We start from the raw sequence: 25,499 nt of genomic DNA, 5'->3' as shown, positions 1-25,499 counted from the left end.
GAATTTCACTTTTCGATCTGAATTACTGAAATGAACTTTTTGATGACGTTCTTCTTTATTTTGAATCTTCATATATTCCTGCATGAAAGCGGAGTAATAAATTACTGCATTAGTTTAACACCATCCACGGAAAGAATGGATCTTCACTTCTGTAATGTGGCAAATAAAAAAAAAAATAATAAAAAAAAAAATTCTGCTCACTCTACAGAGTACGCATGCGTCAACGACAGAAAGAGCCGCTCCTGATTTGCCAATGCTGGAGACGAGCAGACGGGCCACTATTTTGCAAAGCTCGCCGTTACTAGCGCATCTTCGTCCGCACCTGCCTGCATCGTTGTTGCGGTAGGAGCGCTGGGAGGGGGTCATTATTTTGCAGCAACCGTGGGAGGAGGAGAGGCATTTCCGACACACCGACAGAAGCGTGTAAACCTCAGATTCAGCACCACAAGATTAAGGAGAGCGTCCGGACCGAGCCGATTGTTACTCTCCGGGGAGGTTAACGGATCAGGAGGACGCCGTTTTTCTTTGGGAGTGCACTCAGTGAGACCAGGCGTTGCTGCTGCTGCTGCTGCTGCTGCACAGTTTGTGGACCTGCTACAGGAGTTATCTTTAACGGTAAAAGGTGCGTGTATAGCTGGTAGAGAAGGCTTGTGAGCTGAAAGATTTATTTTGCTAGCAGCCTGTAGCCTTCCACTCACTGCACCACCTGACGACCGGAGACGTGCAGCTAACATTAGCTTAGGCGAGGTCCGGCTGTTTCATTCAGCATTGTAACCACAGCTTACCATCTTGCCTACTTAAGATGTAGCTGCATGGAAAGTCTGCATATTGAATATTTCCGCTACAGGGTGGCACGACCTTTGTTTATTGAGCTGGACTAGTCCCGTTAGCTGCAAATCTCAGTGTTTTCTCACTCCGGAGCGCTGCTATCCAGTGAGCCCCGGTGCTGAAAGCTTGTCGGGCAAAGACGAGCCAGGCGGCTAGGCTAGTGTTGCAGCTAAGCTAACGGGCACCGGGCACTTCTGATTCTGAATCCGCGTCCGCACACTTGCTTTCGGGGATGTTTAATTATTCACCATCAGTTTCCTAATTAGCGCCCAACGTGTTAACTGAAGAGCAGTTGGTGCGTGTACTTGTCCTCGTCTAGTTCTCTTTTTAGTCTAATTTCATTGTCCGGAAATGTCTTTGTTTAGAGACTGTTTGGAGTTCATCGCTTCATTTCTGCAGTAGTTATTGGAAAAGTTATTTTAATCTACAGCGTGTGTTTCTGGTTTAGCCATTGTGTCATCTTCCTTGAGTCGAGGATGCGAAGTAGCAAAGTGGTGCTACATGCCTCACCCTTACTTTAGAGCGGAGTCTCAATGAGCGCTTTTAGCTCGGACAAACAACACGATGAAGAAAGCTGCGAGCTTTGGCATGTGTATGAGTGGATTTAAGTATTCACATAAAGTGCCAGTGTAGTACTTTTGCCTCCCTTATATGCTGTAGCGCAAATGATAATTTCTGCGGAGCTGCATGTTGTTCAGCAGTTCAAAATTCTCTTTCAGTGTGATAAACTGATTTAAATCACTTCAGTGCAGTCAGCGTGGTGGACTCAACGATTGTACAGTACAGTTACAGTAGAAGTCAGACCCAGTGTAGTCTGCCACATTCCCTTCAGTGTAACTGGAGATCCAGGATCCCATGGGCTTGTAGAGGTTGCACAGCTCAATTTAGCATCTGAGCTCATGATAGTCAGAAAGGCATGCACTCCCTCTCTGTCACTGCTTGTCTGCGTCTCTTTCTGCTTGTCTTCTCTGTTGCTCGCTATGGTGGTTATTCTGTTCAACATAAGTGAACACACTACAGTTGACACATAAAAAATATATATATTGTTATGCTTAAAATCATTCATAGACTTGTCAGACTTCAGATTTGTTTTATTCATCCAACCAGAAAGTTTGTTTCTGACTGAGAATGATACAGGCATTTCACTAAAGGTAATGAATGAGCATAAAATAAGTATTTATTTTTTATTTTTTTTACAAAGAATACATTTGAAAATTTGTACCCTTCTCAACAATCGGTGGATGAGACTTTAATTCAATTATACAACAAGACTTCACAACAAATCTTGTTTTTAGGTACAATACAAAAAGCCAAAACAAAACAAACATGCTACTGACGGCTAACAGGAAATTTATTTCTAATCATTTTGGCACAAGGACTTGTTTACATTAAAAGGAAAGACATCATGCCAGATGTTTGAGAATAGCATTTTGTAAAAGACTTACTAATTTAAAACAACAACAAAATGTATACTGATCAGATTTTCTAAACTGTCTTTAGCATCTCATTTTAGCAAATACTTGCATGGGTAACATTACTAAAACTAGTGTCCTTGTGTATTACTGAAAGAATATGTGAGGTTCCACAGGAAAACCAGGACTAGAAACATAGACAAGATAAAAAACACAAATGTCTGAGAAAATAGTCTATTTCTTTGTTGTTGTTTTTTTGCAAAACACACTACTAGTTGAAACGATGAAGAAACCACTGCATGCTTGGAAAGATGTTTCAGGGGTTTTAAAATGGCAAACTAAGTAAATCAGGCTGTGAGAGAAACTCATTGTGACCAGGTGGATGAACAGTGGCGTACGTCGTGCTGACTAACCGCATCTAGTAGCTGTAACACTTAAAATATTTATTTATTTAGCATGTTCTGACATGTCCTAGAAATGAATTACCTGTGAAATGGCTTATTTCATCTTTGTGCTTAATCTGCTTGCATTTTTAAACACTTTATTTCTATTCTAATATTTAGCTTCAGCTATAGTGTCCACATTACAGAGTAGTGTTGTTGGTGTGACCTGGTGGCACTTACCCATAGTGGCGTCACCAATCTGAAAAGGATCAAATTATTTATTTTCCGACTGGCTGGTCCCCTGTCAAGCTGAAAATTGACCTATTCCCGTCACTGGGCAATTGTTTTAAATTGAACTCTGAGCATTTTACCGTTTTCAAAGTGGCTTAATTAGATTGAAGAAACATTTTAATATTTGTCAACATGACTGTCTGTTTTATCATAAAGCCCATTTCAAAGACTAAAATGCTGACTAACTAAAATGGAAAAAAACTAAGAAACATATCACTACGACAGTAAAATAAGAGCTAACTCTTTTTCAATAAAAACAATCTAAAATCTAACATTTTAAAAACCTACCTCAATACAACAGTGTCTTATCAGGGTATCAAACTCAACAAGTAAGCAGAAATAAAAACGGGTTTTCAGGAGTTTCTTGAAACTGTCTTGATATTTATTTTAGTTAACAATTTGTGCATCCCAGAATATGTCCTTTACTTGATAATGATGGGAGGCAGACAAGGGAGAAGCTGTGCTTTCCGGCTGCCAAGCTTGGACAGACTCTCTCCCGCCCTTTGGGAAATAGTTGCATATGTTTATCACTGTCTAACCATCTGCCGGAGACCTTAATTTATACAATACTTTTTGATTCACTGTTTAGAATACAATATATATTATTTTTTTTACTGTACATTGTAAGTGCTGAATTGTGTTGCTACACAGAAGGGTTACCAATTGCTAAACCTCCAAACATATTTTGCTAATATTTGTTAGATGTTTGGCATCTGTTAGTACTTCATGCTTCAAAATGAGATTGTAAAATAGCCATTCTCAAATTAAAATGAAAAGAAAATTGCTCTCTCAGACACAGTTCTAACAGTTACAAGACAATTTATCCTTCATTGAAGAAAATCATCGTTTTTGAAGACACAGTTCAGCTGGTATGCTGTTATTGCAAGACCTGACGGTCATCTTTACGCAATCATCTAAATGTTCTGAATCAGCTACTGCATGTGATTTGAGGTAGACGGTCCGTTTCTTTCAGTCAGTTTCAAGGAAAGGACACAATTTATGAGCGAGACTATGCAATCAATGACAGCCAGGAGTGTTTTGTGTTTCCTGTCTCCTGGGAGAGCGAGTGTTATTGACAGACTACCATAAACCCCCCTGTTGTTAAATAGAAGCATGGCTCTGAGGTAGCCATGGTTTCCCCTCCAACTGGAACAGAATTGCTTGTGCTGTTAGCCTCTACTTTTTACTCACTTGTGCACATGTGCCTTAATAGTTTTTTAGGAGAGATGAGGCAATAAAGGCAACACCGACACAATCAAACTGCATTGTCTTGACAGCATACGCTGAGTCAGTGTGGCAAAGACTACTTATTGTATGTTTTTAACATGATATAATATGTTGTAATTGTGTTGTTGAATGGCATGTGATGTGGGAATATGCTTAATTAACTGGATTTTTATTCCATCTATATACCCACACTTGATTGTTGAAAGACAAAAATATATTGTGTAATGATGAACAATTAAGTAGATGAGCCAGCAGTGCTTTAAAATATACTGTCAGCAGCAGCATTGGGAAGCAAGAACGAATGAGCTTGCTCTCATCAATTTCTTATTATATGCATTTTCCATACACCAGAACTGCACCCACAGTACCCATTGAAAGGTCCATGAACATTAATGTCTTTATACCAACTGATACTTTCTGCATCATTATGACTGACTAGAAGGAAAAATCAATTCATCCATCCAGCCTCGGTTACCCATGTCTGTCATCCTTCTTAGGGATGCATGATATGAGGAAACATGCAATATGTAACATGAGAGAATGTTGGTTTGATATAACAATTGAATAAAAAATAAAAACATATAACTTGGTCTTATTAAAAAGCTGCTTCTGGTTGATAGTTGCTGTTTTGAGATTTGATCAACTCACATGTTACGTAATGAATTTTCTACCCATTTACCTTCTAAAGCTTTTTATTCTTCATTGAAGAACAAGTGCTGCTAAATATATTACTGATGTAAAGAGTCTGAATGTATGTTATCCTTTTTGGAGTTTCCAATTGAGTTGTTTGATCAAATGTCAAACATGGATCTTCTTCTTATAGTTACATTTTTATTGTACTTCGGAATGCTATGAAAACTTTGCTTTGAGCCAAGGAAGGCTATGTGGAAAGAGTTTAACTAGGGCACAGTGAATGTGAAGTTGACCTTATATATGCGAGACCAAGCAATCCTGTTCCAGGATCAAAAACACTTTGATTTTGTTATGCTAATCTGCTATGCTATGAATTTAGTTGTTGTCACAAATCTCGTTTATACTGTATTTATTCTGGTCAATTGGTTTCGAGAGTTGTAGTCATGGCTGATTAGGCTTTCTGCTGAAGCATTCATCTCAAAACAGCTTTCTGTAATGTCAAACCTAAAATAAATCAGATAAACTTTTTATTTGCTGTGGAAGGCCAGCCTTTTTTTATATACATTCTGCTACGCTTCACAAATTCTTTAGCTTGATTTATTCATGTGAATTCATTTGGAAAATTTATGAAAGGGTAGAATCTGTGACCAATGTTTATATTAGTCAATCTTTCTAAGACAAATAAGTGTGCCCCTGGTATTTTGAGATTTTGTTTGTAACTTTTTCAAAGATAGTTTTATTTTCTTGTCTTAAAACTATCTTTGAAAAATCAAAAAATATGTTTAAAATTCATGGGATAATCCCTTTTCATCCAGTTTGCAAGAAATATTTACTCTTGGTTCAGTGGGTGCTGTTTGTGACCTCAGCCATGTATCTTCTACTGTTCTGCTTCAATTTTACATTGTGCTCTTTTATTAAATAATCTGCCTAAAGTAAATGCTACTATTATTCCCCATGACAAATGGTTATGCACTGCATAATATGGTATTTGTACATTCACATTCACTTTATCATGGCTATGTGGAGGACAGTTTTACAGAGCACAACCTGTACTCTAGTTAAATTGGTCTATACAGAAAGGCTGTTTGTGTTTAACTTTATTCCTCTTTGTAGTACATGCTCATCTCTCTGAACTCGACAACAGCTCAGCAGCAGTTTTAAGGATATTTTCCTAGCTACCCTAACTGCTACAAACTCCTACAAAATTGCTTCTTGTCCTGGTTGGTTTCACTATTGATGAGTATAGTTACAAATAAGAAAAATCTTAGTTCTTTAACTTAATAATCTTACAATTGTGTCAGATATTTTGTCATAAAGTTAGAATTATTTATGGCAAGGTTAGAGTACTTTAATAAAGTTTGGGTTAAAGTAACTTGGAGTATACTCTAGGAACACCATCATTAATCATTTTTGACTGCACACAAACTATTATTTTTAAGTGTTAAAATGTGACATTTTTACCATAATTGTTGTAAATTCGATTTTACAATGTCATGACAAATCTAACTACATCTAATAAATCTAATACAGTGGGGTTTAGTTACCTTTGTGTTGTATGTGTGAGGCATTTAGAGAGCAGTCACAGTTCAATAATAAGAACCGTTAGTAATTCACAAGCACATCACCCTCCTTCATTTCCATTATGTTTTTTTTCCAGCTATTCAGGATCAATCAACCATGTTGGCAGTGGGAAGTTATTAAAGATCATTTCTTACAGCTCAGTAGAAAAGTTTTGTATGTCTGCCAGATGATGATGTCAGTATGTGTCTTTAAATATAATTTATGTAAATGGCGTTACCCTACTCTACTTTTTTTGATGTAACTTTTGTGTTTCAGAAGTCTTGCTTCTCTCAGGCTTTTACGTCTCTTAGGATTGACCAGCTCCTCCTCCACACATTGTGTGACTTGTCTTGGTAAATTAACTTCTGTTGTTAGGCAACAGCCTGACTTCTCTTTTACCTTGGAAAATTTGAATGCTAACCGTTGAAGTAAATCAAGATGATACAGCTGTTGCTTGCTGTAACAGCTTGCAGTGGGTGAGATTAAGCAGACAACCTCTTTTCTTAAAAAGAAAAGAAAAAAAAAAAGCACCTTTTATCAGCTGTTTGTTTGGATCTGAGGCAGATAGTTCCAGGCTTTTATTAAGATAATCACACTGAGGCGACAAATAAGATCAGAGTCACTTTCTCAAGCAAGCAACATCTCAGTTCAGTTTGGATTTTATTTGTGTTGCACGGATAGGTGTTGTTTGAGACAATGACAATTTTTGACTCTTGTAAGGTAGTAAAATATAAATATTAGAAAAGCATCCTCAGACTTTTGTAGATGATTTCCAGTTATTTGTGCAAGGATTTTACCTACCAATATCAAATTTAACTTTTAACAACAAGGGCTACTAAAATCTGTTTTGTCTACATCTAAATTTTCCATTTCCAAATCCCGCATCTTCAAAAATACACAGAGGTTGAAAGGTCAAAAGGAAAAAGCAGAGCGAGCAGTATGATAAATTCACCGGTCAAAAAAAAGACCGGTGTTCTGACTATCAGTGCTACCTTGTCAGATTTTCCTACCATAGCACAGATAGATGGCTATGTCTGTCTGTCAGTGCTGCACGTCCAAAACTGCTACTGTCATGTTTACAAACAGAAAACTATAGCGGGTTGTGCTAATGTTAAATTGGATAACATTATTTGTGGACTGAGGTGGAAACAAGGAGTTATGCTTAGCCTAGCATTGGAACAATTTATAGACAAGACGAAACCACCAGAAGATCACTTCCTTCATCGAGTGAAAACACTTAGTGACTGTGGCTCTGTGGGTGTAGTAGCTAACCAGTAATCAGAAAGTTGCAGGTTTGATTCCAACATCCTCCTGTCACATGTCAATGTGCTCGTGGGCAAAGCACTTAACCTCGAGTTGCCTACTGATCTGTGTATCGCACGAATGGATGTGAGCGAAAGCGCTTTGAATGGTCAGTATGACTAGAAAAGTGTTCATGTAGAATGTCTCTCTTTCTTCCACCGACTTTGATAAATCAAACTCTGTTTTACACACAAGACATTTCCGAACTTAAGATGTGCTTATTTCACTGACAAATAGCTGTGGAACAGTGGTGTGTTTAAAGGCAGGACAAATTCTGTGGTCTGCGGATCACCAGTCAAGCTGGTGATGGTCACAGTAGGTTAGTTTTGGACCAGCAATTTGTGCAGTTTCTATTATTAAATCGTTAACTGTGCATGTATCCTTATTTTACTGATTTTCATGAAAGTACTTTAGTAATTTTTTTTTGTTGGCATATTTTTTGCCTTTGTAGCGGATTCAGTGTGGAGAACATTGAAATCTTACTTCAATGTAAGAAAATAAAACACTAAATAACAGAATTAAAGGTCAATAAAGAAACTAGATAGCTTTTGCAAAAAGCTACACTTTAAAATAATTTGAGACCACCAAATATGATTTACTGCAAAATTTGAGACGCTATTAATTTCTTACACTTAGTCTTGGTAGAACCTTGGAGTAACTAGCCGTTTTGGTGCAGAACCCTGTGTAAAAAGTTTGGCTTAGATTAAGCCGTGGCTTACAAGATTTGAATCCTTTTTGCGAATAATGACTTAGACCTTAAAATGTGGAACATTCATCCCTGTAGCAAGAACCTAAAAGTTTCACAAGGATAAGCTCCTATGACCCATTTTCATTAAACTGTTTCTGCGTTCTGGTCTTATTAACCAAATGAAATATCCTTGACTGTTACTTCGTAAACAAAATTTTAATGTCTGTAAAAGTAATGTCGACATGAACCCAAGAAGTGTTTTTCCTCTTAATCTGTATTGATCCCCATTTCAAAAACTAAACGGTGCTTCACTTCAATTTCAGAACATATTTTAATTTGTGACAGCATTTGTTGGTTTCTAAAAAAAGAAATTCTGTTACTTTGATCACTTAAATGCTTATGAAAAGTAGATATCATAAGCATAAATTTGATCACTCCTGGTCATGCTTTTTGAAAAGTCCTGCATGTAATGGAGCAGATACTCATGAGTTACCATGTCAATGGAATGATTTTTTTGTTTATATCTTGCAAGATATACGATGATATAATACTTAGTGTCACTCAAAGCAACTGAATGCAGTTTGATATTGGATTGGAATAGTTTTTCTTAGTTACTTCATTTCATTGTACCAAAGTCATAAACAAATCCCATATGATGTAGGATTAGAGATGAGCACTCACAACTGACCTATTTATAGGAGACCTCTGTTGCAAATTAATCCCAAACACTAAACATTAACTGAACTGTGGTGTGATTTAGACAAGTAAAACACGCAAGCTCTAAAATACAAGCATATTGAGACGCATTACACTTGCTATGCAGATTTAGAGTGATGACACCAACAACCCAAACTCTGGTCTAATAGTGACATTGTTAGGCATTCTCACATAAAGTAAAATGGAACATATTCAGTAATTCAGCATTGATTTTGGTTTAACAAGTGGTAATACTTCACCTCTAGAACATGCAAAACAACAAGACATTATTTCAAATATAGAAATTATATAGAAAGGGTACATTTTTATACTTTAAAAATTTGGTGGTCACCATGAAATTAAGAAAAATACAATCATGTTAATCCAACTGCCATCTCAATTGAGTCTTGCATATTTCATGTATTTTAATATAGTTCTTCCTTGAATAGCAGTACATTGCATTACTGCAATATCAGTTCCCAAAACATATTGGCTGCTTTGTTAATTTCAGTTTTCATGCTTTACTTTTACCAGATTTTTTATTAGACTCTCACAATTTGGCTCTAGAGAGCAGTGATTGCTGACACACTGGGGTTTGACATCTGCTTTTAGAGATACCCCCCCCTGCTCCATGCAAGGATGTGTGTTTAACTCTGCTCTGAATTTGGGTCAGTGTGGACACTTTCATATAATAGCAAATGTCAGGGATTGTGCTTACAAAGCTAGTTGGATATGCAGAGAAAAAGAAGAACCGTGGTTTGGTTCATGCAATAAGCAGTTTATACTGTGGCTAGAATGATCAAATTAAATAAATAAAAATAAAACTTACCTGTACTAAAACCAGCAACTAATGTTGCCATCAATGTATTTTTTATACATTTGTTTTTACAGTATAATAGTAATTTCTTGTTTAAATGTTTTGCTGTCATTATGTTTATCTTAGGAGTAAATGTAACTGTTAAAAAATATTTTATGTTTAGTGTACTGTATCAAATACATTTTAAAGATTTCAGTTTTTGAAAAATGCTTCTATTTTTCAAATAGAAAAATCTGATCTTTGAGGTCTGACCTGATTTGTAATTTGTGGTTTCAAGTATATTTGTATAGCACATCTCAGCAGCAAGGCAATTCAACGTATCTTACGCAATGAAAACATGAAAACATCACAAACACATCATACATTGAACAGTTGTGAAACTAGTAACAGACATTGCATTTTGTCAAGTGTCAGCGTTAAAATCATTAGTACACATCAAAATGTTGGTCAATCTTCCATTTGTTTATAGTTCAAAAGCAACTCTAAACAGCTGGGTTTTTAGTCTTGATTTAAAGGATCTCAGTGTTTTACACAGCCCTCTAGGAGACGGGCATTTTTTGTTTTGCGTATTGTGTTACCTCGCAATAGGTTTTGCGTTTAGGTTTTGCGTTCTTTTGCAATAATGTACTAATCAGTTAATACAATCAATCAATCAAATTGTATTTGTACAGCACATTTCAGCAGCAAAGCATTTCAAAGAGCTTCACATAATTAAAATAAAAACAGCATGTGATAAGAGAGGGAAAAAAATTTTAAGAAAGCATTAAAACGGAAACGGTGAGAAAGAAAAATAAAAATAAATTAAAAAGTAAAGATAAAAACACAGCATAATTGAATACTGTAAGGCATTATGCCATTATGGTGGCCATTGTACTTTCTGCTATTATATAAGGTTTTCATAAGGTTTTTCCATCTCGTGAAATATCTCAAGTTTTATATCTTTTTCTTTATGATAGAAATGCACCACAACCCTGTGATATAAACGGAAACTTTGCATAAGTAGGAACTTTATATGTGTATACAGTGGGGCAAAAAAGTATTTAGTCAGCCACCAATTGTGCAAGTTCTCCCACTTAAAAAGAAGAGAGAGGCCTATAATTTTCATCATAGATATACCTCAACTATGAGAGACAAAAGGAGAAAAAAAAAATCCAGAAAATCACGTTTTCAGATTTTTAAAGAATTTATTGGCAATATATGGTGGAAAATAAGTATTTGGTCAGCTACAAACAAGCAAGATTTCAGGCTCTCACAGCCGTGTAACTTCTTCTGTAAGAGGCTCCTCTGTCCTCCACTTGTTACCTGTATTAATGGCACCTATTTGAACTCGTTATCAGTATAAAACACACCTGTCCACAACCTCAAACAGTCACACTCTAAACTCCACCATGGCCAAAACTAGAGAGCTGTCAAAGGACACCCAAAACAAAATTATAAACCTGCACCAGGCTGGGAAGACTGAATCTGCAATAGGTAAACAGCTTGGTGTAAAGAAATCAACTGTGGGATCAATTATTAGAAAATGGATCACTTACAAGACCACTGATAATCTCCCTCGATCTGGGGCTCCACGCAAGATCACACCCCGTGGGGTCAAAATGATCACAAGAACGGTGAGCAAAAATCCAGAACCACATATGGGAACCTAGTGAATGACCTGCAGAGAGCTGGGACCAAAGTAACAAAGGCTACCATCAGTAACGCACTACGCCGCCAGGGACTCAAACCTGCAGTGCCAGACGTGTCCCCCTGCTTAAGTCAGTACATGTCAAGGCCCGTCTCAAGTTTGCTAGAGAGCATTTGGATGATCCAGAAGATGACTGGGAGAATATCACATGGTCAGATGAAACCAAAGTAGAACTTTTTGGTCAAAACTCTACTTGTCGTGTTTGGAGGAGAATGAATGCTGAGTTGCATCCAAAGAACACCATGCCTACTGTGAAGCATGGGGGTGGAAACATCATGCTTTAGGGCTGTTTTTCTGCCAAGGGACTAGGACGACTAATCCGTGTAAAGGAAAGAATGAATGGGGCCATGTATCATCACATTTTGAGTGAAAACCTTCCATCAACAAGGGCATTGAAGGTGAAACGTGGCTGGGTCTTTCAGCAGGACGATGATCCCAAACACACCACCCGGGTAACGAAGGAGTGGCTTCGTAAGAAGCATTTCAAGGTCCTGGAGTGGCCTAGCCAGTCTCCAGATGTCAACCCCATAAAAAATCTGTGGAGGGAGTTGAAAGTCTGTGTTGTCCGGCGACAGCCCCAGAACATCACAGCTCTAGAGAAGATCTGCATGGAGGAATGGGCCAAAATACCACCAACAGCGTGTGAAAACCTTGTGAAGACTTACAGAAAACGTTTGATCTCTGTCATTGCCAACAAAGGGTATATAACAAAGTATTGAGATGAACTTTTGTTATTGACCAAATACTTATTTTCCACCATATTTTGCAAATAAATTCTTTAAAAATCAGAAAATGTGATTTTCTGGATTTTTTTTCTCCTTTTGTCTCTCATAGTTGAGGTACATCTATGATGAAAATTACAGGCCTCTCTCATCTTTTTAAGTGGGAGAACTTGCACAATTGGTGGCTGACTAAATACTTTTTTGCCCTACTGTATATTTGAAATTTTAAATTGACATTTGTGGTTATATACAAAATAGACCAGCAAACATTACAATAAGCATATTGGGAGGTAATGCAAAAGTTTTGCGAGGTAACACAAAAGAAAAAAAAAATTCCCATGTCATCTAGAGTGCTCCGTAGTGTTTCACCCGTTTTCAGTTTTCTGGAAGTTTGTTCCAGAAGTGAGCTGCAGAAAAACTGAATGCTGCTTCTCTATGTTTGGTTCTGTTTGTGGGGATGCAGGGCAGACCAGATCCATAAGACCTGAGAGGCCTGGAAACCAGTCATTCAGTTTTAAGGAAACTGACTGACAGCATTATCAAACATATTTGGCTTATAATGCCTGCGACAGACTGGCGACCTGTCCAGAGTGTACCCCGCCTCTTGCTCGAAACATTTGCTGGAGATAGGCACTAGCACCGCTCCCGACCCCACTAGGGACAAGGGTGTACAGCAAATGGATGGATGGATGGTTTATAATACTGTGAAGCTGGAGCTTGAATAACCATCTGTTTTGTAGATACTTTAGTAATGGTGGAAAAGCAAGTCTTGGGAATAGGATAAACCATTGTGTCATATACGCTAAGCCTTGCGACACCTAATGAAGTCTAATAATGTAGTTAAATATGCCACCAGGGATTTAAAAATGCCACTACACACTAAATAAACATGACCAGGTGATTTATTAATTGAGTACATAGGACTACTGTTGCCTTTGTTGCAACACAGAAGCAACAGTTCTATGTTGCTTTGCGTTGTGCATGAACACAAGACAAAATAGATTTTAAGAAACAACCTTACTTTTTTATCACCAATTATTTTCGTTAAAGAGCTTGACTCAGCAAAGATTTTTGTTTTTTTTATTTATAAAGTGACTAATATGTTTGGACCCGTGTGGCAGTGATGCACATAGTGATCGAGCACCGACAAACAATTATTGCAAATCGACAAACTGCGCGGGGTGAACACCTGGCCAAATGAGGCAATCACTTCGCATCCACTAGCAGTTGTCTCTCTGCCATGTCATCAGCTTTAGCTTTTAGAAGAGCTGACACAAGCAGAACAGAACGTAATATTGTTTAATGGTCAATAAAAAACAAACAAAAAAAAACATTCAGGAGACCCTGCATCACCTGACAAATGAACCAACTTACTTAGGAAAGCAGCATGTGGCAAACTTGTTTTATATCCCATTATGACAACTCTGACATTGTTGCCAACCTTGCACCTTCATAACGAAATATGTCATTCAGTCAGCAGTGACGGAATGTAATATATGTGACACAGGGCCCGTGTCCAGCTTAGCACTGAAGGGAAATGAGAATCAATCAGGATTGCATAGGAATGTAATGGCATAATGCTTACATTACGTCATTGTAAGAAAATATGACTTGGCAAAATGACTGACTCAGGACAACAAATTGGCATGTGAAACTGAATAAATCAAGTTATAATTGAGAACATTTGCAATTATTTATTTTTAATTAACCCAGTATTTACGTCAGTAACAGATATGGGTATAAAAGGCATTGAAAGTCAATGCATTTAATCCAAGCAGTCTTGTGCAATATTGTCAATACTGAATTACGTATGTATTTATATATGTATGTATGTGTGTGTGGGTGGGGGGGATTGCGGGCTAGAGAGAAGTGATCACTTTGACTAATTTTGTATTGTTGTTTCCATGAAAGTTTTTCAATAAATATAAATAATTGTATTAATATTTTAAGTCTACATCGTCCCTTCCCAATCTGTATCCATATTCTAAGCTTTTGATTTTATATGTTGGTTGTAAGTAGCCTTGGATTGCGGGGAATAACTGGGGAAAAAATAAGGGTGGCACATGTTATGCTTTGACAATCTCCACTCTTCCAACTGTGTGTGTTTTCCTTGAAAAGTTCAGCTAAATATCAATTTTTGCAAGCAATTCTTGCACTTTGCAAAAATGTATTTCTTATGTGCATGCTTCCCTTATGATTAACAAGTCTGTTTATTGCATGTTGGGTACACTAAGTGTCTTACCTTTTGGTTTGACTATCTTTGTTTCCAGCTTTCTTCATCAATTATTGCTGTACCAGAAAACGTGAACACTCGATATATTTTATCTTGAATAGGCAGACATGATAAATGAACTGAGACAACTGAAGTACTTTTTGAGGCCAACACACAAAACAAGAAAGCTAATTAACAACACAACCACATTGTGATGAGCTTTCTCTGCCAAACTCAGCAGGCACAGTATCTGCAGGCTAGTGATGAATTGGGCATTAAAAGGTCTGCTTTGTAGCTCTAAAACAAATTGCTGAATAGCAACACTTAGTGAAACTCATGAAAATCTCCTTGTGTAAAAAAAAGAAAAAATTGCTTACTACAGATTTATCAGTTTTGTGTACTCGTCAAGTAACTTATGTTCCTGCTGAGCATGTCGGTGTTTGTTTTTAGACTATTTGAAGCAGATTGCATGTTGCAGATTAGATGACATTAATGATATATGGGAGATTAATGCATTAAAGAAACAACCAGAAGTGTTTTTGGTCAAATATTTTGATGTTGGCACGTATTGTTTTGTATGTATTTACATTTTTTCTTAGAATTTAGGATTACCATGCAATGTTTCATTAGATCCATGCTCCAATCTCCAATTTTTTAATCCTTGTATTTTGTAATTTTACAGACATGATGGCAAAATGCTGCTGATGAACTAAAATGTAATTTCAGATTTATTTCAGCTGAAATAAAATGTCAGCACTTCAGCACATGTAAATAAGATAAATTAGACTAATATAACATCTTTATATTTACTTGTCATATTTCCTCCCCCAAGATTCACTTTGAATTATTTATGCTTTTTAAGGAGTAAGAGAGAGTGATGCTTTTTTTTTTTGTTTTGCATTGTTAATAACACTGCATCTGGCGGTTGGTTCACTTGGTTTAAGCAACGGCCATAAGTGCACTGAGGCAAAAATAATCGCCATTAAACTGCTTGGCTTAATTTATGGCTGCAGACTGTACCAGTGCTGACCTTTTGTAATCCACACCTCAACTCACGCAGCTTATTGTAGTGACTCCTGAGAATGAGCAAAGCAAAAAAATAATAAATAAAATAGATATCAAACAGTATCACATTGTGAAAAATATTCAGAAATTGACACTATGGAAACTGTGTAACTTAAAACTTGTCTGAGTGATACTAAAAAAAAAAAAAAACTTTTAAAATGTTACATTGGTTCTGATTTCTTTTACACATTTTCTTACCACATGAAAATATTCAAGACGATGCTCTGTTGTGAACTCCTTAAGGTATGGATCAGATTTATCAGATTTCCTACTATACATCCACCCTAAACTGCTTTGAGTAGCATAAGCAGCCCCTGCCCCAGATATGTCATAGTTATTCACATTTTATTATCCCTTTTGCCTCACTTACATTGGCAGTACACTCGGTCAGTCCCAGCTGGCCCAATGCAACGCTGCCTTCTGCTGACACACACCGCACGCCACATGCCAGCTGTTTAGCCTCTGGAGTAAACTTATATAACATTTGCTAAATTTGAATTATTTTCAAACATCAGTATGGAAGAAAAGGCTCTGACAAGCTAAGAAGCTGATTTCTGAAATGCTGCTTAGTTGAAACCATTTCTAGTTTTGCTTTCACAGAAAATAGTTTTTGTTTTGGTATGGTACTTTGGTCAGATAAGTGTGTAGACCCCCCTCATTCCCCACACAAAAATGTTTTTTTCCCCCCTCCCTTTTCTCTGTTTTTCTGTACTGTTTTCAGTGAATGATCTCACTTTACAGACCCGCAGCAACTCTGTATTTTTTTTTTACCAACAAAGTTTTAAGTAATCAAAATGCTGCGCAGACTGTGAACAAATGTAGGCCAAAACTCTGCTGAATAGCAACTAGCTCAAAATGTTTACAAAGAGTAACATCTTTTCCTCCAGTTCAAGCTAAACTTAACAACTTAGGTAATTAAAATTTTGCAGAAAGTCATATCGTCATGCAAGAATTGACCTTGTAATGTGATTGCAGTTCCTAACAGTACGGGAACTGGTCAAGCATTTATGTGTGCTTTGCTGTTGTCCTCCTGGCTTGTTTGATGAATAGAATCAGGATTTGCTGAGTGTCACTCGACCCTCCTACCCCCAAATGTTGCTTCAATGAAAGTGATTCACATCACAATGCAGCTTTACAAAAGCAGCCACCAGTGTCACATGCAGACGAGCCAGCCTATGTCTGCCACAGCCAAATATTTCTGTGCATGCAAATGGAGCCAGTGGATTTAGAGGAACATATGTATGTAGTTTTACTTGTTTTTGTCGTCATTTCAGGACTTCACAGTTAATTTTTTGTTTTTTTAGGGGATTTTGTGTCATCTTGTAGCTTAGCTTGCTTTGTTTCTGTTTTGATAACTGACTAGCTAACATAACTGACTAACATAACATAACTGACTAACATAACTTCAAAGCAGTTTTCTATAGTCTGCTCTGTACTGAAGGCACCGACTTGACCTTTTACATAAAGGAATTGCTTTTCTGTTTGAAATATCCTTGTGGACCTACGAAAATAACATGTTAATCTATGTTAATGGTGTTCTGGAATTGTCAAAATAACCTCAATGTGCTGTGCTTTCGAAGACTGATGTGTGTCTACACCTCATTAATTCCTCGCAATTTATTTGGGATAAATGTTTTGTTTTACAAATGTTTATCATACATGTTTTTGTGCAACCGCTTGTTGGTGGAGACAATGTTTTGTTTCCACCAATAAGTGTTCACATGCTGTGAATTTGGTTTTTAAATTGAAATTGGGTCAAAAATTATAATAAATGCAAATGGGTCGTAATATGAAAGCTTTGCAAAAATGATGAACTATTCAAAAAGTACAGATGGAATTTGAGCTTTTATTATGACTATTTGTCCTCACAGTTCCACAAAATTATTATATAATACATTGATATGCCAAAGTGTGTGCTGGTTTTCTGAGTGCCAGTCTACACAGCTCAACACTTGTAAATTTACAAATGTTATTATCATATTGCCTGTAAAGCACTTAAAACTGTCTAATATGTATTATAAATTGGCAACTTTTTTCCCTAACTATTTCTGTCCGTGTAATCCCAACAGAGACCATGACGACTGCCACTTCCCCTATTCTATTGAAATGGGACCCAAAGAGTCTTGAAATCCGCACCTTGACTGTGGAGCGGCTTCTGGAACCCTTGGTCACACAGGTAGAGGAAGAACACACTTGATATGTATGAAATAGAGTTCTGGCAAAATGAAACCGGTTCTTCCCAACTTGCTGAGGCACTGACAATAATGCGAGAATAATGTGTGGTAATAATGCGCAAAAGAATTTCACTTCAAACTGCAATTTGCATTTTTTCCATTTCTATTCTGAAATTAGGAAACTTTTTACACTTAAGAACAAGCAATACGTTCCTTAAAAAGGCATCTCCATTCAGTTTCCATCTCACTTTTCTTCCATAATTTCTCAGCCTTAACACAGTTTCTCCTTTAATTGACAGTGGTACTTTATGTACATATGGGGAATCATTGCTGGAGGACTGAAAAATAGAATCTACATCAACTCCCAAAAGTGAATTACGATAACATGAGGAGAATGTTTCCAAACACCATGACTTCTGTTGCATGTATTCGTAGTACTTGCTAAGCAATCTACTGGGTGCAACACACTTATCCAAAAAAAAAAAAAACTAATATTCAGTTTGTTACCAATTAAATTAGGTTTGAATACAGATGCCGCTGTGATGGCGGCATCTGTATGCCGTATGTGCCTCTTTTATGGTGCCTACCTCTCGCCCCTTGACGACCCCACAAAGATAAGGATGTTAGATCATGGATGCATACAAATGCTCTTCTATTTGAACAGTAGTCAAAATTTAATAATGATTAAGATATAAAAGTGCATATTAATTTTACAGTCATTTGTCTTTTTTTCTGGACTGATTCACTTTTTATCCCCATAATATTTTCATTTAGAAAATATTACAAAGTGGAATCCATAGCCACAGCTACTCCATCTCTGCCACAGCTCATTAAGAGGTAAACAACCAACATTTACTGCAAGTTTTTATTTTGACCAATATAAAAATTATCATTAAATAGATGGCAGTTTGAAGCCATTAAGCTGTTTCTAACTGTTCCTTTTGTTAATATGAATGCAGTTAATCATAGTTCAAATCATGTATTTAATTTTAGTTTTCTGAAACACATTGTTTTATTGCCCTGACACTTTGAGATGCAGTATAAGAATTAACTTTTTTATGTATAAAAGCTAAATGGTGCACCCTGTCCATATTTTATAGTGTGTATATTGTTTTTTGTGCACAAAGGATGTGCATTCAGTGACAACAGAACACAAAATTGTTTTTGAGAATTCCCTCAAATGTCCAACATTGAACTACTTTAGCACATAAATCTCAACCTCTTTGTTTCATAAAATAATAATGAATAAATTTTGCACTGCAGGACATGATGTTTCCATCCTTGCCTGTGTCAGACACAATGCTGACAGTGCTGAGATTACTGAGTGTACCAGCAGCCTTCCCCAGTGGTCTGGTGTTCCTCGGTTGACTTCAAAGTGCTTTTTATTTTTAATCAAATCTCCTGTTTTCAAACTACTGCATGACCCCTGCAATGTTACCTAGAGATTTATCAACCCCTTCATCTGTTTAGCTTTCTTTGTTGCTCCATTTTGTAAAATAATGGGGTTTTTTATTATTTGAGAAAACAAATGTGCTTTTCAGTTTTTGTAAAAATTGTGCCTCTTTTAAATTTTGCAGATTTGTTTCTTATCATGTGGTTAGATGACCATGTTAGCTTATACGTTGTATGTTGTCATTTTACATACAGATTATCTGGTTTTACATGTGTGACTGTATGACAAAAACGGGACAAATCTCCCTCACTTTTAGATACATGTATAACCTGCATGACTTTGATGGCATTGCATTACTTTCTTTTTGTAAGAAAATCATTATATAATCCTATTGCTTTGAGTTGCATTGATAACAAGTGTTTGAACACTGCTAAAATATGAAGAAAATGTAAGCCTGTCCCAAAAATTAAGCAGTCAGACAGCATATAAAAAAGAATTTAAATGGCTCTCACTTAGAGAGTTTCACTGTGCCTCTTTTATGGTGCCTTGAGTTAGCCACATCCGCTCTTTGTTCCTTTTGAGTGGTCATCAGACTGACAGGTAGCTAATTGCTTAATGTCAAGGGATGGGAAGCTGATGAGGTTTTTTTCAGCATGGCAATGCTTGACTGCCTTTACATCAAATTATGTGAATGTTGAAGAGCATTTTTCAAAAGAAAAAATTTTCACATTAATGTCTTGATTTTTATCCTTAGAAAAACTTTTGGTATCCACCGATTAATGATGAATGTTTTCAGAGAAGTCTGTTCTTTTCATTCTTGTGTATGTTTTCTATATACATGAAGACATGCATATTTTCTTAAAAGTGTGTTCTGGTAATGATATATTTGAAGTTCTTTTAAGATATTTAAAAATCTGATTTTATTTTATTTTTTTTTTACATCTGCGTTTTTCTAAAATGACACATTTTTTAACACAACCACATGGATAATTTGCAAATCAAACTGAAGCAGTTTACTTTTAGGATTTACAAAAATTTTGAACCGTATTTTTTATTTTTTATTTTTTTTGTGAACCAGGCACTGTGATTTTTTTCTAATCAGCTTGGATGATTGAGGATGTTTGGACAAAGAAAAGTCGGTTACTTCTGGAAGACAGACAATCAGGCTTCCCCTGACATTGGTTGAAATACCAGTCTTATTTATCATGACCAACTTTATCATAGACCAGCTAGTGAACCTAGCAGATATATTGCTAAAACGGAGGATCCGTCTTCATGGCTCTGTGTACAAAAAACCTGTCTGCAGATAGCATAAATATCTTTTATACTGCGGGCAATAGCAGCATTTCTTTAAAGGATTATATGAAAGCAGCCTTCAGGGGCAGGCAAAAAATAGCCACTGTGTATGGTTGTGGTCCCCAGCTCCTGTTTTGAGGGGTCTGTTGTGTAAAGCTTAGACATGTTCCTGGTCCAACCAAATCCATTTCAACAGTTATTTACCTTCAGCATGCCATTATGTTCAGTAGAAGCATGACAGTAGGCTTTAAGTACATGAGTTCAAGACTACTGATCTAAGGATTTTTTTTTCATTTGCTGCAAAAATCTTACTTCAATCATGTTATATAGACAGACCTCACATGCTTAATTGCATTTTACGTCAAGTTGATCCCTTAAACTTTAATGCTGCAGGATTCAGATATTAATTTCTTTATTAATTATTAAAATTCTTCCCATCAACAGACTTGGAGTGGCTGACTCTCCAGTAGGATGCTATTGGGAAGTTTGGCTCCGTCTTTGGAATAGTTCAGCAAATAAATATTTGCCACTTGGGGGCATTTATAGACTGTTAATGGAGCATTTGAATTAAAACTCAGAGGTAGATGGTGGGATGATCATCAATTACAGATTGTGACTTTTCAGCAGGGAGGTCCTGTATTTGGTCTTGTATCTTTCTGCATAATGTTTACCTGTTCTCCTCTTGCATGGGGGCTGCACTTTCTCCCAGAGTCCAGAAACATGATTGCTAGGTGACGTGACAAATCTAAAAATGCCCTTACATATGGGCGCAAGTCTGCAGATTTGTCCTGTGTGTTTGTGGGACCAGAGTGCACCCTGCCTCTTAGCCAATCACTGCTGGAGATGGGCATTAAAAAAACATCAGAAGTGTTATTTACAAATTTGGAAAAGTTTTATGAGGATTACAGCTGTTCAAACAACTTCCTTAAAAGTTAGTGTAAAAGTCTGAATGAGTGGTGTGAGAAAGTGTTTTCCCCCTCCTGTTTTCTAACTTTTTGGCATGTTTGTCCCACTTCAGTGTTTGTGTTTGGTTGTGTTGGAAAATGGGAAAAAAAAAAAAATCAAATGGGGGCAAACCTTTTCAAACAACCGTACATCCGTTATGTTTTTCTCTTCTGAAAATGGGTTATGGGGTAACAGGTGATTTTATTTGGCTTTTCATAATGTTTACCCTTTCTATTGTGCTTTCAAAACCTCAAAAGGAGAAGTTCTGATCAGATGAGCAAGTCTACTCTTAGCTTCCCTTGAATGATACAATGCCTTATCCCATTTCTAAGACTTAACCCATGGAGGAAGTTTATGTCTCTTCAAACTTAGTCTTTCCAGAAAGCTTTCCTTAGCTATGGAAATTAATGTTATTTTTGAAAATGATGAAACAGGATACCAAAGTCCAATGTGACTTACTGGTAGAAGTACTGCTTTATTTTATAAACCATGACATATGAAAATGTTATATTCATTAAAAATGTCAAAAGCTTGCCTCGAATATTTTTTGCAATTTAAATTACTCATGTTCGTATGTCCATGTTTATATAAGAAACAAGTTGGGCCTGTGTTTTGTGATTACCCATCCTGATTTTAAACAGACTTTCTCTGCAGGACTCCTCGGCAGGAGCTATTAACAAGCAGAGAAAGCCAAACCACTCAGATTTGAATATTTAAAGGTATTTAGATATATTTAACTGCTTTGGTCTTGTTCTCGCACAAAAGCAACAGAGTAATTACTTTTAGTTTCTTTATTACAATAGACCCATTTCATGTTTTGATTCTTTTTTTTCCCTAAAAGTTTACATGTTTCGATTTAAAACAAAGGCAAACAAAATGAACTTTTTAATCATCGTTTGTATATCAGAAATGGGGAAGCAGTGGTCCCAGTTGCTTTCTACCATTTGCACTCACAACAACCGAAAATATTACTTGCATTATAGTACCTCATCAAAGCAAGCAATGGATCTTTTCTCCCTTTAGACAGCAGATGTGATATTTGCCATACCATTGACTGTGAGCTTGTCAAAGTAAGACTAGAAAAAATCGGGCCTGTTTCAATTCCGTTGTCCTTTTGTGCTCTTTGGAGGCTGTGACTGAAATAGATTAACTGAAGAATTTATCACAACATGTATTATTTGTTGACTCCACAGTGTATAATAATGTAGTGGGAGGAAACCTGAAGGGTGGTGCTTGCTGTCAGCTCTGGATGTTTTAGCACTCTTTGTTTTTATGCCATCCAGAATTGGCTATGACTTGGTTGGCACCAGATGAACAGAGTTTCTAGTCATGGGGCTTAACATAAAGTGGGGTGGGGGTATGGTTGGTGAGGGGATTAAGGCCTCATGCTGCATCACTGTCATAATCCATTAAGCTAGTGGAAAGGAGTCGGCCCGGACCTCAAACAGTTTTTAGAGGCAGGGAAAGATGCTACACCTCTTGGTGAGTTCATTGAAACCATGGAAGAGTTACTCTCTGAGTTGGGTAATTTAGGATGAATTTTGGGTTATTTATTTATTTTTTCCATTCAGGCACCATTTAAGATGTGCTTAGCAAGTCAGGTTAAACCTAGGAATAACCTTAATGCAAGTATAATCCCATACTGTAGACATCTCAAGTAGAACAAGTAGGACAGAGACGAGTGAGAGGGTTGCATTCTGCTTGCTGAAGCTTCAGAGTTGTACAGATTTGTACTGTACTTATTTGCACACAACAAGTCAGAAAAGGCATTCTGACTGGTCTGCATCTATCCAGCTACATATAACAAACTGCTTGGCACCTTTGTATCAGAACCAGCATTCACTTCTGCAGTTTCGGCTACAGTAGCGTAATTGTTCCTATTATGAGCCAAAAAGTCTTACACCAGTTTCTGGTCCACTATTGACACCATTCACAAGTGCAAAGTAATTTATAAAGATAATACTGTAGGCCTTAAAGTTCCCAAAAGGGTGAGCTGTGGTTTACAGTATTTATGGACACCCACTCACACAAAATGCTTCAGTCATCTGCCTGTTTGTGCATAACTCTTAAATCTACGGTTATTTTTCATTGTGTATAGCACAATAAAGTGATGTAAAATTTTTTAAAAGAATTCCAGACATCAAGGGTTCTGATTTTAAACAGGAGGTACCATGCAAAATTTACTTTTTTGAGGTCTAAATGTCCTGTACTTGTAAAGGACTTGTACTTGTATCTTGCTTTAGCTAGTCCAGAGGACCCTGCTTCAGACTACATTCAGTCATTCACCTTCTGATGCACACATCCACACACTGATGGTGGTAAACTGCTACACTGTGGCCATAGCTGCCCTGGGGCAGGGTACCATTCACAGCTGCCACCGGCCCCTTTTAACATACAGACAGCAATTGTCATAAGAATGGTTGTATACCGCAACAGTGGACAACATAGAGAAGGGTAGGAAGTTCTTAAAGAGACGGAGGCCAATTTCAAGGAATCGGATAGGGTGGGAAGTAAAATTTCTTTGAAGTTGTTTTTGATGTGTACAGCATTTTCATAAAAACTGAAAGTGAGCCTTGATTGTGCTATAAAATGGACCTATGTGTCTGGAAAATACAGGATACCCCTCTAAAAGCACTACATGTTTTTTCCAAATAAGTTAGCTTGTTAAAGATTGTAGAAGATGGCGTCTTCAACTACAACCCAGTGGCTATTAGCAATTCTAACAGCTGTGGTTAGAATGCTTCATTACATGGGTCACTAACAGCCTGTCCAGTACTTTCAGGATGTTTGGATTTTCAAGCTACTGGCCTCTAGTCATTGTCGACAGATGGATGTCCTTTTTTTACTCGTCACAGAAAGGCTGGATGTTTTCCAAATCACTTTAATCTAAACTTGAAGGCTGAAGTAGGGTTAAGGAGGGGATGAAGTTGAACACATTTGGCTGTGTACACTATGCTTTCATTTTTATTGATCTTTTATGAACAATAAAGTTGAAGTAGGCAGGACTAATGAAAGTGTAGTTTTGGAAAACACGAAGACAGATCAATGAGAGGCAATGTTTTAGTTACTAACACATTTCATTTACTTTAGTTGAAATAACAGTTTTTACTGCTCCCCAGGATAAGTTTGCAAAATTTGCCTTCAAACTGTCATTGATTTTGAAATGTCAATGACGTAGAGATTTTTGAGATAATCTTCAAAACAAATACGTAGTGAGAAAAAACTTAAATCTGTAAGTGGTCTTACAACAAAGTCTTACAACAAATACTTTGTAGACTGTAAGAATAGCCAGCTGATTCTTAACAATGCTCTGTCAGCATCTGTCCCTTCATTTGTGCTCTGAGGTCAGTTCCGGATCTTGTGAAACACAGTTTCATCGGTCTTCGGGATGTTATCTTTTGACACTTTGTGATTTCAGCATATGGCTTCCCCAGGGTCTTGAACTGCTGCTATGCACAGATGCTGCTGTCCTGTTTTTTTTTTTTTTGCTTCTTCAAAATAGAGAAAACTTTACACAAGAAAAATAAAAAAAACATGACACAACTTATCCCTTTGGTTGCAGCAAAGAATAACAATCAAAATTTGAACCTAAGCTTCTTAAATTTATTAAGCAGTTAAATAAGTTTCTTTAAAAAAATACTTTTTTGATGCGGGCATATTGTAATATGTTCTTTGAGTGTACATATAAGATAATTGTATTTTAAATCTGTTTCATATGTATATATATAAATATATAAAAATAAGAGTTTCTGTCTTTTGTGTAACCTGTTCAGGGGATTATTCCAGTGCATTACCTCCACTGGAGAAATAATCCATTGCCTTGAGAATGTACTTTTCATGGCAAAGATTCTTTTTCTCATGCATATGCATGACCATTGCAAATCAAAAAATGAAAATAGGCATGTTTTCCAATACACCATGTATTGTCAGTAATTAGATATTGTTGCGCAATGTTTTTACTTTCCCTTATAAATGAATCAGCTCTACGCTTTGGTATTTTTGTTTTGTTAAATTTATTTCCAGCATTGGCTCTATGCTTTTTAAATTATGTTCATGGGGGTTTTCTCAGAAAATCTCCACCAGTGTGTACCACCAAGCTGAGATTTTCTCACATTGATATTTCTGCAATGCAGTATTTTTTGCCTCTTCATCTCCTAAAATCTATTCA

The 25,499-nt window shown here is 36.7% G+C and overlaps 1 protein-coding gene across 3 annotated transcripts in view; it reads left to right on the top strand.

Moving 5' to 3' along the window:
• The first annotated feature begins 245 nt into the window (after positions 1-245).
• Positions 246-25,499, top strand: part of ctnna2 (catenin (cadherin-associated protein), alpha 2) — a 322,747-nt gene continuing 297,493 nt past the window's right edge. Inside the window, exons 1-2 of one of the 3 annotated variants that reach the window (XM_008413718.3) lie at positions 246-622; positions 17,593-17,699. In XM_008413718.3, coding sequence (XP_008411940.1) covers positions 17,598-17,699 — 102 coding nt within the window. In that variant the 5' untranslated portion in view covers positions 246-622; positions 17,593-17,597. Of the gene's footprint in view, positions 623-16,663; positions 16,763-17,592; positions 17,700-25,499 lie in introns of those variants that run through there. The other 2 variants (XM_008413693.3, XM_008413702.3) reach the window with 2 other exon arrangements.

This window comes from Poecilia reticulata, chromosome 1, assembly GCF_904066995.2.
Source record: "Poecilia reticulata chromosome 1, P_reticulata-male-v2, whole genome shotgun sequence".
NCBI lineage: Eukaryota > Metazoa > Chordata > Actinopteri > Cyprinodontiformes > Poeciliidae > Poecilia > Poecilia reticulata.
Note: the sequence above shows the minus strand (reverse complement) of the source record. Positions and strands in the feature narration are given on the sequence as shown.